General features: G+C 44.6%; 1 protein-coding gene across 7 annotated transcripts in view; it reads left to right on the top strand.

The window, feature by feature from the left end:
- The first annotated feature begins 834 nt into the window (after positions 1-834).
- The window catches only part of stradb (STE20 related adaptor beta), a 38533-nt gene continuing 23618 nt past the window's right edge, over positions 835-15749 (top strand). The window contains exons 1-5 of one of the 7 annotated variants that reach the window (XM_033024382.1): positions 843-920; positions 1449-1606; positions 3023-3078; positions 4976-5056; positions 6303-6396. In XM_033024382.1, the coding sequence (XP_032880273.1) occupies positions 3067-3078; positions 4976-5056; positions 6303-6396 (187 nt within the window). In that variant the 5' untranslated portion in view covers positions 843-920; positions 1449-1606; positions 3023-3066. Of the gene's footprint in view, positions 1338-1448; positions 1607-3022; positions 3079-4975; positions 5057-6302; positions 6397-15749 lie in introns of all 7 variants that reach the window. The other 6 variants (XM_033024381.1, XM_033024383.1, XM_033024385.1 and 3 more) reach the window with 6 other exon arrangements.

Here is a 15749-nt window from a genome sequence, read left to right on the forward strand (position 1 = left end):
ATAACAAGGGTTTACTGTACTTCCAAAAACAATTACAATTTCTTGAAAGGTTGAACAGCAGTCAATTGTGCCTAGGAGATTCATATATTGTTCTGGTGGCTTATTTGCAAAGGACCATTGAGAACATTTGAAGGATATATGGGACAGAGCTGAGCTCATGCCTTGTTATAAATTATTCTTTGAGAAGTAGAAAAAAAATCAAATGAATTTCAAGGGATTCTTCATGTTCCGTATCTTAAAAGAGGTGGTGGAAAAGTGAATGCATGGTTAGGTCATAAATTGGCTACGGTCCATTGAATGTTCGACGGACTCAGGAGGCTAATTGGTGCAATGTTGTCAACACCGTGAAACTACCAATTACATAACGACAAATCCGATTGCGGATGCTTGAATTCTAGAATTACAGCACAGAATGGCAGGCACGCATTCAGCATCGATGGTGTGAGAAAGTGAGTTAACCGTTCAGATCAAGTGGTCAACCAGCTTTCATCAATCAAACCCTTAGCAGTCATGGTCAATGGAGGCCACTTTGCCCCTCTCACTCGTCCGTGACACAGAGGGAAGCGCGCCGTTCAGTGTCTTTCCGCCGTCGGTCGGTGGTGCGGGTAGACCAGCGGGCGATAAGTCGGCGGTGACATTGAAATGTAATGTGTATTTTTGTTGTTGTATTTTGTTCGCTGCTGCTGCTGCTGCTGCGCCTTGTCCCCCGCGGCTCCCGGAAACCCGCCGCTTTAATCTTTGTTTCAAACCGCAACGGCCACCGCGCGCGCCTCGCCGTCTCGCGAGATTTACAGCGCGAGGTGAAGGTGCCCGCCCGCCCTCTGTCGACGGGGAGGCGGGCTCTGTGACGTCACAGTGGTGATCGGCAGGGTGGCCTCTCCTGCCTCCCATCCACCTCCCCCCCTCCCTCTCTGATCAAGGTGAGAGAGGCGCCAGGGCGGGGGAAGGGGCAGGCATCGCGACACAAGCTGCAGCCCGGCGGAGTAGAAGAAGGGGAGGGTCAAGGACCGGGAGGAAAGCAGTTGCGCCTGGGATGAAACGCAGGGGTGTCTTTGCCTTGTTTTTCGCTCCACTCCTCTCCGTCTTTGACACACTCCTCCTCCCCCAAATTGCTGGAGCCGCCTGGTTGGAGGCCTTGGATTGGCAGGGGGAGGTTGGGTCCTCAGTGACTGACCTATGGACAAGAGTCAGACAGTAGAGCGAGAATTGGTGCCCAAGGGCGGTGGTGGGTGCGAGGGCTTCATGTGTTAAACGTCTCAGTTCGTGAGAGCTTGTGATGGATCAATAATTTTTGCAAGCATGCAAAATAAAGTTTCTTGTAACCAACTTTTAAACATGTAAGATGTTAACCTTTTGCATTGATGCAAAGCTGATGGCTTCAATGGAGGGGTGGTTGAATTGATTTATTTACTTTGAGTTGGTGACAATGTTTTGTTTTTATTTTGCAGTGCCTACGATTGGTTGAGTTTTTATTTGTAAAAATTTGAGTAAAAGATTTTATTCCACTTTCAAGAGATCAGCGTATTCTTGAGAAGTAGGAGGTTGTGGAAAACGGATCGTTTCTTAAATATTGTTAACATCCTTTGCAAATGATGCAGTTTATTTAGTAAGTGTATATACTGGGATCAATAACATACCAATATGTTAATTTCAAACGGCATGGATCACCTCTGTCAGCTTTAAAGTGACCATGTGAAACTATAATGTTGAACTTACTTTTAAGTGAAAATGTAATTAATGTGCGCAAACCGATTCGGTGTCTAAGATAATGGATTGATTCTATTGATTCTAAGATACTGGAATCAACATTTCAGGATGTGGCAACTAGAGGCATGGCTGCCTTGATGAAATTGAAGGAATGATTGGTGCTTCTGAGGCCAAAGGTGGGGTAAAATAGATTCAAATAAGGCTAGAAAAGATTAGAAATAGACAAGGCCACCGACGTTTGTCAATGCAGGAAATGGTATTTAAAAATCTAATGCCTTAATAGATCAAAATCAATAAAGTTAGGAATAATGGTCAATAGTACTTGGAATATGAAGATCTGAGGATGACACAAAGATGGGTGGTATTTTTAGATAGTGAAGATGGTTATTAAAAATTGCAGCAGGATCTTGATCAGTTGGCCAGATGGGCTGAGAAATGGTTGATGGAATTTAATACAAAGAAATGTGAGGTATTGCATTTTGGGAAATCGAACATGGACAGGACATGGACATTGAATGAAAGGGCTCTGACAAGTGTTGTACAGCAGAAGAATCTAAAATTGCAGGTACATCGTTCCTTGAAAGAGGCGTCACAGGTAGGGTGGTCAAAAAGGTTTACCTTACATTGGCCTTCATCAATCAGAGTATTAAGTGTAGAAGTTGGGTGGTCATGTTGCAGTTATATAAGATGTGAGGCCACATTTAGAGTATAATGTTCTGTTTTGGGCAGCATGTTATAGGAAAGATGTTGTCAAGCTGGAAAGGGTGCAGAGAAGATTTATGAGGATGTTGCCAGAACTTGAGGGCCTGAGCTTTCGGAAGAGGTTGAGGAGGCTAGGACTATATTCCTTGGAGGATGAGGGGTAATCTTATAGATGTGTACAATATCACGAGATGAATAGATAGGGTAAACGCATGTTCTCTCTTGCCAGAATAGGGGAATCGAGAACCAGAGGACATATGCTTAAGGCTAGGGGAGGGGGGCAGATTTAATAGGAACCCGAGGAGTAATGTTTTTACACAGATGATGGTGGGTGTATGGAATCAGTTGCCGGACGGAGGAGGTAGTTGAGGCAGGTACTATCGTAACATTTCAGAAACAATTGAACAGATGCACGGATAGAACAGGTTTAGAGGGATATGGGCCAAATGCAGGCAGGTGGGACTAGTGTAGATGGAATATGTTGGTGTGGGCAAGCTGGGCCTAAGGGCCCGTTTCCAAGGAAATACAGAAATATCTTCCTACCAGGCTCTTGGTTTTCTTTGATCAGCCAAATAAAGCAGTAGACCATCCTTCAAGTATTTCTTCTTCTTAGGGTTGCTGTGCTCATGTGAACCGACAAGCAAATCAGGAGCTTCCATGTCTTTTCTGGTAAGTCAACTCAAAGTGGTTACATAATTGCAGCCTCCTCCTGTTTGTCTAAACTGTTGCCACAATAATTACATTCCTGTAACTTGGGATTAACAGGCCTGGAGTAAAAAAAACCATTGTAGTTTAACTCCTATCAGAGCATTTTGGGAATTCAGTTAAATTAATAATCTGTAATCCTGTTAAATGTTTTGGCGCACCAGTCAATTACTTCATACAGCCATGCAAAACAATAAGAATAATGTGGGGAAACTGCTGGAAATAATGCAAAAGGCTAGGCAATTTCTGTGGAGAAAAATAAGACAATATTTGTCTGATGATCTATCATCAAAGGTGGAAGGAGAAAAAGTAAATGTTAAGGCTGCATTTCGTTGTCTCTACTGTACACTGACAATGACAATTAAAGTTGAATCTGAAGGGAAAAGTTGGGATGTGGAAAGGACAAAATTGAAGGTCTATATAGTGTGGGAGGAAGAAGAGATTACAGAGTTGATGGTGCTATAAATTTGGCTGAAAAAAAGTAGTATAGGTCTAGAGGTTGTGTAAATATGATTAGGAGTCTCATTATCTGAAATGATCAAAGTCAACAAGTGTAGAAGGCAATGCATTGTCAAAAGCTGAGTTTACTTTGATCTTAATAGATCTAGTTGGATGCTGGATTAAGGGTCAGAATGGAACTACGAATTAAATTATCAGCCAATCAGGACCTGAAAGTCACTGTTGTGCATTAGAAGGACATGATACACACAGCGGTTAACAAATCTGCATTTGACCTAGGAGACAACAACATGAACAGTTATGTAAAAGATTAAACTGCATTTATTTTAAAGCAAGAAGCCTGACAGGTAATGCAGACGAACTCGCAGTATGGATAGGGTCATGGGATTAGGATATTATGGGTATTCGAGAAACATGGTTAAAGAATGGGCAAAATTGTCAGTTCAATGTTCCAGGTACCGATGATATGGGTTTGATAGAGGTAAGAGAGGGGGGGGGGGAGTTGCATTTTTGATCTGGGATCACATATTTAAAAAGGATATTCCTAGGGGATTGTCCTGTGAGGCAGTATGAGGAGAACTTAGAAACAAGAAGGGATGATCAATTGTTGCAAGGATATAGTGGAGCAAATATGTCAGAAGATCGCAGAAAGCTGTAGGAATAGTAAAACTGGAGTAGTTGGTGGTTTTGATTCTCTAATATTGTTTGGGGCTCTCAGGGTTTGGATGGGGAAGAATTTACATGTGTCCAGGAAAGTTTTCTTAAGCAATGTGTGGATTTTCCCTACTAAAGAGGAGGCAGCATCAGACCCTTTAGGAAATCAAGCTGAGGAAGTGGATGGAAGTGTCAGTGGGGAGAGCATTTTGTGACTAGTGAGATTATCTTTTTTGTCATATAAATAATTTGAATGAGAATGCGTGTGGCATAATTATTAAGTTTGTGGATAATACCGAAATTGGTGGTGTTGCGGACAATGCAGAAGGCTGCAACACGATCTATATCAAATGGGAAAGTGGGCCAAGGAATGTCAGATGGAATTTAAATTGTACTGGTGTGAAGTGTTATTCAGATATTCAGCAAAATGGTCCCGAGTCTTCGCTGGGCTCACCGATATTAAGGAGGCCTTATCTGGTGCACAGTAGATGAGATTTAGATATTACCTTTTTCACTCAGAGTCTAAATCATTAATGTAAATTATGACTAGCATGATCACAATAATAATTGTTGTATTTCACTATCACCCGCATCTTTCTACTGCAAAGTTATCCTTTATCCTATTTACAACTTTCTGTGCTGAAATCAGCTAACAATCCACCTCGGACATCTCCCTCCCTCTCATCTCGGTTTTGATTCCACTGACTTTCACATTCTCCATTTTGTTTTGATCTTTTTCTCTTTTAAGGACTGTTCCTGCATTTCACAGACAGAAATAGAACCGATTAATGCTGGGGGACAGGTAGACGGAAAAAACCATCCCCAACTGGTGAGTTAAGGCTTTAATTTGAAGTTGATGTTGTAGATAAAGAAACATATATAAGTGGTGAGGATGGTTAGGATTATTCTTTACATTTGCTAATTCTGGCATGCTGTTTTTGCAAAGTAATCATATGTCTTGAGTGGCTGTTAAATATGTTAATCTATCTTGAAATTTAGCTGAGGAAAGTGCTAGACTGAACAAAATAATTTCAATGTGCACAGCAGTTCAAAAGTGTGGATGTTTAAACAGTATTATGATAGAAACAAATTTGGGCAGAAGCTTTTTCTCAGAGATTTAGTATGCTTTAAGAACAACCGTGTCATTATTGATATTGCAAAATGATTGCAGGACAGATTATTCAGGTATAATTTTCCGTGTAAATTATCACAGCCCTGATGGTAACATTGGTTGCAAGAATATCTATTCAGTTTCTAAGGTAATTGAAGTCAGCTGTTTTATGAACTTGCATTCTTAGCTGAATTTATTCTATGCATTAGAGCTTTGTTAAAAAAAAAAAGGATACTTATTTTATACCTTTGATCCACGGGGTAGAGCGGTCATTTTTCAGAAGTTACATTACAGTGTATTTGTTAGGCCTATAAATCAGGTCATTTGGAATATTGCATGCCATTCTGGTCACCCCGTGTAGGAAGGATGTGAAGATATTGGAAAGGGTGCACGAGATTTATCAGAACGCTTCCCGGATTAGCTACAAGGAGAAGTTGGGCAGACTTGGATTGTTTTCTGTGGAATACTGGAGGTTGAGGAGAGCCTTGATAGAAGTATATACAATTATGGGAAGCATAGATAGGGTAGACAGTCAGAATATTTTTACCAGAGTGGAAACGTCAAAGACTAGTGGGGAAAGGGAAACTGCTTAAAGGAAATGGGCAGGACATGTTTTTTTACACAGAAGGTAGTTGGTGCCTGGAATGCGCTGCCAGGGGTGCTGGTGGAGGCAGATACGATAGGGACGTTTAAGAGGCTTCTAGATGCGTGGATATGCAAGGAATGGAGGGATATGGACCATGTGCAGGCAGTGGTGATTAGTGTATCTTGACATTATATTTGGCACAGACATTGTGGGCCGAACGGTCTGTTCCTGCATTGTACTATTTAATGGTGTATAATTAGCTCCCTCTCCTCTGCAATTTGCTTGGCTGTGATACTAGTTACAGTCAGTTTTCCTCTTGGCCCGAAAAGGTATTATCCATTATACATCATTCACTATTATGCTTTTTCTTCTATGTAGAAAAATGGATACTCCACTTCCCAAAGCTCCCTGCGAGATGAAATGACGATCTATGCAACCAATGCCAGTCACTATCAGCTTCTATGTGAACTAGGTAAAAATTATTGTTGAATTGGGTTTGTTTGATAATGGCCTCACAGACATGTTGTTTGATTTAGAAATCGAGATGACTGAAAGATGGAACTGTTGGCCCAGCTGGTGGTTTACTTCAGTACCATAGTGTAATCCTATTCTAGAACAAAAGTGTTGGAGGAACTCAGCGAGTCAGGCTGGGGAGGGAAATGGATGAAGAATGTTTTAGGTGTGACCCTTCTTCACACTGATTGGAGCAGGGGGAGAAAGCACTTTACTTCCCCTCCCCCCCCCCTATTTCACCGATTTAATCCCCTTTTGAGGCTTTTCATTTCACTCCCCCCCCCCCCCTTCCTTACCTGACACAAAAGTCTCCTTTCCTCCTCTAGATTTTGTCACTTCACCCATCTGCCAATCATCACACCTTCTTCATTTGCATCCACATTACTTATAGGCTTTGTCCCACCCTCACTTCTCCTTTCAAGCTTTTCTTCTCCTCTACTCCAATCAGTCTGAAGAAGGGACCCAATCTGAAACACTTTCTGTCCCTTTCCCTTCACAGATGCTGCCTGACCAGCTGAGTTCCTCCAGCACTTTTGATTTGTTCAAGATTCCAACATCTGTAGTTCCTTGTGCATCTAATTCTGTCAAAATCATTTCTATATTTCTCTTGTGCTTAAGTAATTGGCTTTGGAATAATTGTGATAGTGTTGTGGAAAAAAACAGCACAAAACTACTAGCACAAAATAAATTGTCCAACTTGTTTGCAAATAGTAGAAATATTTTATGTTTAAGAAGGAACTGCAGATGCTGGAAAATTGAAGGTAGACAAAAATGATGAAGAAACTCAGCGGGTGAGGCAGCATCTATGGAGCGAAGGAAATAGGCAATGTTTCGCGTGGAAACCCTTCGTCAGACTGATGTGAGGGTGGGGGGGGGGGGGTGGGAAGAAGGAATATTTTAGTTTGGTTTGAGATATCAACTGTCCTCTTGAGGTGCGGAAATTGAATTCTTTTTTCAGTGACCATTTGTACTGTTTCTAGTAGGTACTTTTCAGCCGAGTGTTAAAGTAGTAAATGTAAACAGATGATTTGACCGTGGACAACATGGATAGACATGGTAGAGTGTCTTTTTTCCAGGGTGAAAAGTCAAATAATAGAGGGCATAGCTTTAATAATAATAATAATAATAACAACTTTATTTATAGAGCACTTTAAAACAACCACAGTTGCAACAAAGTGCTGTACATGACTGATCATGGACAAGAAATTATCACATGACAATAAAAAACCTTAAACGAAGGACTAAAAACAATAAAAATTAAAAAACATTAAAAGCACTAAAAACAGGAGCAAAGTCTCAAGCAGTGTCGAAAGCCAAGGAATATAAATGTGTTTTAATACTGGTTTTGAAGATGGATAGTGAGGGGGCCTGTCAGATGTGCAACGGCAAGGTGTTCCAGAGTGCCGGAGCAGCAACAGAGAAGGCTCTATCCCCTCTGAGCTTCCGCTTAGACCTCGGTACCTCCAGGACCAGCTGATCAGCTGACCTGAGGCAGCGGGCAGGAGCGTAGGGATGAAGCAGCTCAGAGAGGTAAGGCGGGGTGAGCCCATTTAGAGATTTAAAAACAAATAAAATAATTTAAAAATGAACTCGAAAGTGCACCGGGAGCCAGTGGAGGGAGGCCAGAATTGGCGTTATGTGCTCCCTCTTTCGAGTTCCAGTTAAAAGGCGAGCGGCAGCATTTTGAACTAACTGGAGACGAGCCAGTGAAGGTCGTGCAACTCCAAAATAGAGTGCGTTACAGTAATCCAGCCTAGATGTAATAAAGGCATGGATTACTGTTTCAAAATGCTGCCGCTCGAGAATGGGCTTCACCTTTGCCAGCTTCCTTAGGTGAAAGAAGCTGGACTTAACCACCGCGCCTATTTGATGATCTAATTTAAAATCACTGTCCATCCTAAAACCCAGGTTTAAAACTGTTGGCTTCACGTACCGTGCCAGTGGACCCAAGTCAACAAGGGGAGGTTCACGGCAGCCATTAGGGCCAAACAATATCACCTCTGTCTTTTCATTAAGTCCTAGAAAGTTTAGGGCCATCCAGAACTTAATGTCCTCAAGACATGACAGAAGTGATTTTACAGAAAAGGCGTCTTCCTTCCTCAGGGGCATATATAATTGGCTATCATCGGCATAACAGTGAAAAGAGATGCCATGCCTTCTAAGATGAGGGAGGAAAGTTTAAAGGAGACAAGACAAAGTGGGACCCCTTGGGTCCCAGTCACACGGGAGGCCTGGTTTCCCCCCCCCCCCCAACGCAATCCATTCCCCCAGGGCAATATTCCAACCACTCACCTGTTCCCTCCCCCCCCCCCCCCCCCCAACGCAACCCGTTCCCCCAAAGCAATGTTCCACCACTCTGGGGAGGTGGTGTGGGGGTGGGGGGAGTGTGTGTGGGGGGAGGGGGTGGGGTATGTGGGAGGGTGGTGTGTGGGTTCAGCAGCTTCGGCTCCGACCGCACTCACCAGCTGCAGGTCCCGGCTCCGGACTCAATCATCGGTTCCAAGACCGGTGCCTGTCGCACTCAGTGGCTCCCAGCCCCAGCTGCACTCATCGGCACCTGGCTCCTCGTGTTGGTCGCCACCCCCGCACGTGAACACAGCAGCCGCCGCCCGCGAACACAGCAGCCCCCTCGGCGGAAAGCAGCAGCCCGTGAACGCAAGGGGGGGTGTGGGAAGAGTGGGAGGGGTGGTCGCAGCAGACGCAGCTCACCCCGCATCTTCAGCTTTCGGCCTCACTCACAACTGCCGGTCCCACTCCGACTTCACGCAGAGGCTTCCGGTTTGAACTTGCTCTCTGCCCGCATGCAGCTCACAGACTCAGCCCCGCCTCCGAGACTTTATTCTCCTCGGGTGCCAGAAGGGGCGTTACCCTCATGGTGACTGACAGGCGAGAAGACCAATCTGCTGATCTCACGATTTTTTAAACATTCATAACTTTTTTATTATTTCACCGATCGGAAAAAACCTTGGGGCGGTTGGAGGAGAGGACGGTGAGTAAGATGACGAAAAAATCATAGCGAAAGAGGGTAGCGTTTTTTCTAAAGTGTATTTACAACGTAGACAGGAAGTGGTCAAGATGAGACTTTTAGTAATAGTATAGATTTGTGAAGCAAGTTGTTTTTACACTGAGAGTAATAGGTGCCCGGATGATCCTACGAGTGCAGGTGGTAGAAACAGGTATGTTAGTGACGTTTAGGTGGCATTTACAAAGTCATTAAACAGGCAAGAAACAGATGGATATAGACTTGGTGCAGGCAGGTGTCATTTGTTAGATTAACCTCATGGACATTGCAGGGATGGTGAGCCAAAAGTCCTGTACCTGTGCTGTAGTTACCTGTTCAATATGTTCACAACAGATGCTCTTGTGTAAATGGGTTTTTGCAGTTTTCCATTAAAAGTATGAAGAATGCCTGATTTTGCTCATGATCAGGGGTTCTGAAGTCAGTAGAAGCCACAGCCTTTCCAGTTGAAATCACTCTTTTCCTAATTTATATTTATATAATACCTATGTTTTCTGGACTTTCAGAACTGCCTGCACCATTTCTTCACAAGATCTACTCCATCAATTTGAATGTCTTTCATATCAGTTTGTTTGCTCCAAACTGATCTTGAGCATATATCCAGTTTACTTGATTTGACCAAAGGAGACATATCTGTACTTTTCTGTTTGCTTATTTGCCCACTGTCTCGGAGAAATGCAATAGCTTTTATTATTTGTAGATTAACTATATTAATCCATGCCTATATAATCTCCACTATACATATTATGCATGCCACACATTCCACCTAGTATTCCAGTCCGGATTTTGGGCATCATGAGCCCTTGGCAGTCTGTCGGTTTTGGTTACTGCAGTCAGAACGTTGCTGATTCGAAATGCATTGCTGTGTATGATTCTCTCTCCTTTAAATCTTAATAAAAGACTGATAGTTCAGTCTTGACTTTGTAATGGATCTCATACAAACATGGTCAGAGTGCTTGAACCACTTCTCCAGCTTGTTTTGCCTGAGTTTATTTTAGTTTGTTTTTGTGGTGCCACGGATTCTGTTTCTTGACATGGCTGGGTCTTTTCGCAAACCCGATCCTTTGGTATTCGACGGCGACCTCATGGAACGTTGGGGCGCATCTTCGAGGTGGAATTTGGAGTTTTCATTCGTGCAGCCCACCTTAATGCTACCCCTGTGGTAAAAGCCTCCATCCTCCTCAATGTGTCTGGCACTGAAGCCACTCTGTGGGCACAGGACTTCCATTACGCCCCAGAGGAGCTTGATCAGTTGGGCCACGTTGTAGCCCAGGCAGTCTATTGATGACCTTGTGTGCCTCCTCCGAAAGTTAAGGCGGTTGTGCCAATTGCGCACCAACGTGATTATGGAGCACCACAGATTATTTTCTGGTAACCAAAGAGAGGACGAGACAGTCAAATCCGTGGCAGACTCGTGTATGGCATCCTAAATGATAAGGTGAGAAATTAACTGCTCGGATGAGGAGCTCATCCTAAAGGCTGAACGTGCCTGTAGGGTTGAGGAACCCATACCAAATCCCTGGGGCCGGGACCCCATTCTGCCTACAATGTTCATGCATTCTATGGGTCTCGGCACCAGCCACCGGCTGTGCCAGGGAGGATTACTGACAAGATGGTTCATAACTGCATTAATTGTGGCACCTCACACAAGAGATTTCATGATAAATGCCCGCTTTCAGAAAAGCTTGCCATTATTGTAAGAAAATAAACCACTTAATTCTGTGCTGCCGCGTTCGTGGGAACAGAGTTCTGCCATAACAACCTCTTCATACCCTTGAGCCCACGCTTCCCCATGAAGGCCTAATGGGCATATTGACACCTGCTGCGCAAGCATTGAATGAGCTGCAGGAAGACAGCCATAACATCCATTCCTTAACGGATCTGTTGTACAAACACAAGGATCCCATGACAACGCTCCACATCAACAATGCCAAGGTTGTTGCGAAGATAGACACTGGAGCTCGCTGTAATGTCCTTTCGCTATCTGACTTCAAGAAAGTTCACAACAAAGAACCTATCTTAAATACAAATGCCAAGCTGCATCCATTCGGTGGGGGACCAAGTTCAACAAGTCGGAAAAGTAAAGCTGCAATGCTACTTAGCATCCCAGGTCTACAACCTGGATTTATTTCATTGTCCGAGGGGAAGTGCCCCTCCTTCTGGGCAGCGATGTGTGCCATGATATGGGCCTGGTCACCTTTGGTAAAGGTGTGCACCAGCTGTCCACCATCCAGAGTCCTACTCAACAGCTACTCTCACAGTCCAAGGACCTTTTTGACAATAAACTGGGCAAGCTCCCTACCAAGTAGACTATTATAACCGACCTGGAGGTCGCATCAGTCGTTCGAATCCCGCACGCAATAAGGGACCGCGTCAAAAATGAACGGGACAGAATTGAAGCTTTGGGTGTGATTACCCCTGTCAATGACCCATCTGCCTGGGTCTTCACCATGGTCGCAGCCACCAAGAAGAATAAAGACAAAATAAGGATTTGTATAAACACTGCCATCAAACGTCCACATCACCCAATGCGGATGGTGGAAGAAGTTGTGGCACACCTGGGAAAAGCCAAGGTATTCTCAGTGTCAGATGCAAAAAGCTAATTTTGGCAGTTTCTGCTAGACCACGCATCCTCCATGCTAACCACATATGAAACGCCTTTCAGACATTATCGTTTTTTACGCATGCCATTTGGCATCAATTCAGCTGGTGAGGTCTTACAGCGCACCATGGAGCAGCTCTTTGTCGGGTACCCATGCGCTATAATTGTGGAAGACATCATTGTCGCCTGGCGCGATTTCCAGGAACACGATTCCAATCTAAAACTAATCCTAGATCGTGCCAATGAGGTAAACCTCGAACTCAACCCACTCAAGTGCAGGTTTCGAGTTGACAAAATGAAGTACATGGGTCACGTATTCATCAGCAACGGCCTCAAGCCAGACCCGTTCAAGACCATTGCCATCAGCGAGATGCCGGCACCCACATACTTAACTGCTCTGCAACGATTTCTAGGCATGGTAAACTACCTGGGAAAGTTCATCCCAAATTTCAGCTAACTCACAAGGACGCGCACTGGTCCTGGCAAATGTCTGGCGCTCCCACCCTCACATACTTCGATGTCAAGCAGCCTGTCACCCTAACTTGTGATGCCTCCCAGTACGGTCCGGGTGCTGCCTGCCTACAAGACGACAGTAAGGGTCCCTGACCTGTCACCTATGCCTCCCGTACCATGTCTGACACAGAACAGCGCTACGCTCAAATTGAAAAGGAACTACTTACCATAACTTTCGCTTGCAAGAAATTCATGGGCTTTATCTTTGGCAACCCGGTCACAATTAAGACCAACCACTAGGCCCTGGTCAGCATCCGGAGCACACGTGGCCCCTGCGTACTTACAACGCTTGATGATGGAACTACAAAGGTATGACATAAAACTGATTCACAAATACGGAAAGGACATGTATTTAGCCGACACCCTGTCATGGGCACCGTGCAGCACCTGTCAGACGACGATGGGTATGTGGTTATGATAGTCTCTTACCTTCCATCTGCGTGTTTAAACGACCATGCAGCACAAACGGTTGCGGACTAAATGCTAGTCGCTCTCCACTGTCATCCATCACAGTTGGCCAGACAAACAATACCAGCTGTCTCCCCCAATTTGCCCATTCTACCCGGTTCGCAATGAGCTAGTTCTCCAGGACAACATTGTGGTGAAGGGACATAAGGCAGTTGTTCCAGAATCTCTGCGCGCCAAATATTTAGAGGCCATCCACAGGAGCCATCCCAGGGCAGAAGCAACTATCCACCAGGCAAAGAGTATATTTTTCTGGCCTGGAATGGCCGATTTTGTGCTTGAGAAAGTCAAAGCCTGCGCGGTTTGCAACAGCCTAGCTCTGCACCAGCCCAAACAACCGCTTCTCTCACACCCTACACTGGACTTACCCTGATCCACACTTGCAACTGACCTTTTCGAGTGGCACAGCAAACAGTACTTGGTCCTATTCGATTCATAGTCGGGGTGGTTTGAGATCGATTTGCTCAATATTCCAACCTCCGCCATGGTCATCCAGAAACGTACTCGCCACTTCGCTGTTCACGGGGCGCTGATCCAGCTGCTCTCTGACAATGGCAGTCAATTCTCCAGTCAACTCTTCAGGCATTTTGCTAAACGCTGGGATTTCTGCCACATTACCAGCAGCCCCGAATGCCCGCAGTCCAACGGTCTGGCTGGACGCGCGTTAAGAAGCACCAAACAATTAATGGAACGATCACATAGGGCCGGCTCTGATGTCTATCTCGACTTGCTTAACCTCCGGAACATCTCCTGCGACCCGATTCTGGGGTCCCCTCCCCAGCGCCTCGTGTCAAGGCAGAATCGCACTACTCCACCTATGGTTAAGCAGATGCTACAGTAACAAGTTCGCATGCCGGCAACAGTTCAATTCCAGCTCCAGCAGTGCCGAGATGCCCAGAAGAAACATTACGACAAGACCAGCACTCCACTCCTTCCACTTACCAAAGGGCAAGTCATCCGTTTGCAGTTGCACAGAGGCTACGACCACCTGGGTGTCATTCTGGGGTCCACCGCGGAGCCATGCTCATACCTAGTAATTTGTTGACAAGGCATCTACAAACGCACCCACCAGCACCTCAGCCCAGTTAATGAGCCAGCACTTCCACATCAATAACCTGACCAACCGGCCGTGACCCCTTCACGGTCCAGCAGAATTGCTCCTGTGGTTCCATGGCCGCCGGCCAACCCGAGTTCGATTGCTTCACCGGCCGCCCCACCACTCCAGCCGCTGCCATTACGGTCCCGGCTTTCACCAACAACACCGGCAAGACCACTATCTTCTCCTGTTCAATCTCCAGTGAAGGAAGATGAGCGGTACTACCGTACATGTGCAGGATGTGTTTGCAAGCCGAACCTGAGAATTGGAAAATTCACCGGCTATGTCTGAACTGTGGACAACCTGCTTTATTTTACGCGTTTGCATGATGTACAAGTAAAGTGCACTCGCCCTATACTGGTGTTTTACAATATATTCCGCCAAGTGTTTTTTTTTATTGTGCATTGCTTCTTTAAGAGGAAGGATGTAGATTAACTATATTAATCCAGGCCTATATAATCTCCACTACACATGCATGCCATACATTCCACCTAGTATTCCAGTCTGGGTTTTGGGCATCATGTACCCTTGGCAGCCTGTCGGTTTTGGTTACTGCGGTCAGAACGTAGCTGATTCGAAATGCACAGCTGTGTATGATTCTCTCTCTCCTTTAAATCTTAATAAAAGACTGATGGTTCACTCTTGACTTTGTAATGGATCTCATACAAACATTGTGTATAGATCTAATGGGCTGTCTTAAAATACTTGAATCCAAATCAGATACAGTTGCCTCACATTTACATGATGATCGAAAATGCTTGCAAAATTGAAATGGTATTTACAAATAACTTTAGTTTTGTAAAAAAATCTGCATTTATATGGCATCCTGACATGTCCTTTGATTTTTACAACGTGGTTCATAAATTGTGAATTAGTTTTGAAATGTTCAGATGTGGTGAACAAATTTTGTGCTCCGGGCGGTCACGGTGGCACAGCGGTAGAGTTGCTGCCTTACAGCGAATGCAGTTCCGAAATCTCGGGTTCGATCCCGACTATGGGTGCTGTCTGTACGGAGTTTGTACGTTCTCCCCATGACCTGTGTGGGTTTTCTCAGAGATGTTCGGTTTCCTCCCACACTCCAAAGACGTACAGGTTTGTAGGTTAATTGGCTTGGTAAATGTAAAAATTGTCCCTGGTGGGTGTAGGATAGTGTTAGTGTGTGGGGATCGCTGGTCGGCTCGGACCTGGTGGGCCAAAGGGCCTGTTTCCGTGCTGTATTTCTAAACTAAATAATGTTGGAGTAAGTGATCAATTAATCTAAGTTAAATATGTTAGTTCAAATGTAAATTGCTTCACTCATTCCAAGAATTCTGTTTATGTGGAGATAGGTTTATGTCCTCGTAAACAGCCCAAGATTATATAACCTTAAATGTGCCCCTAAACCAAGAGTGAAATGTTGAATATACTGCATTGCATGCAGAATGGCATTACATGCCAGAGGCCTATTTGGCAGTAGTGACATTTTTTGGGCAGGATCAACAGAGGTATTTAGTTGCCTGGTAAAAGAGAGAGAACTTGTTTATTCAGTGTTTCCCGACACCCAAAGTATAGTGTGAGTGAAATAATTGTAGTAAAACAGGAATCACCTGAGATATTTTGTGAACAATAGAGATAATA

The sequence above is a fragment of the Amblyraja radiata genome, chromosome 7, assembly GCF_010909765.2.
Source record: "Amblyraja radiata isolate CabotCenter1 chromosome 7, sAmbRad1.1.pri, whole genome shotgun sequence".
NCBI classification, from domain to species: Eukaryota; Metazoa; Chordata; class Chondrichthyes; order Rajiformes; family Rajidae; genus Amblyraja; species Amblyraja radiata.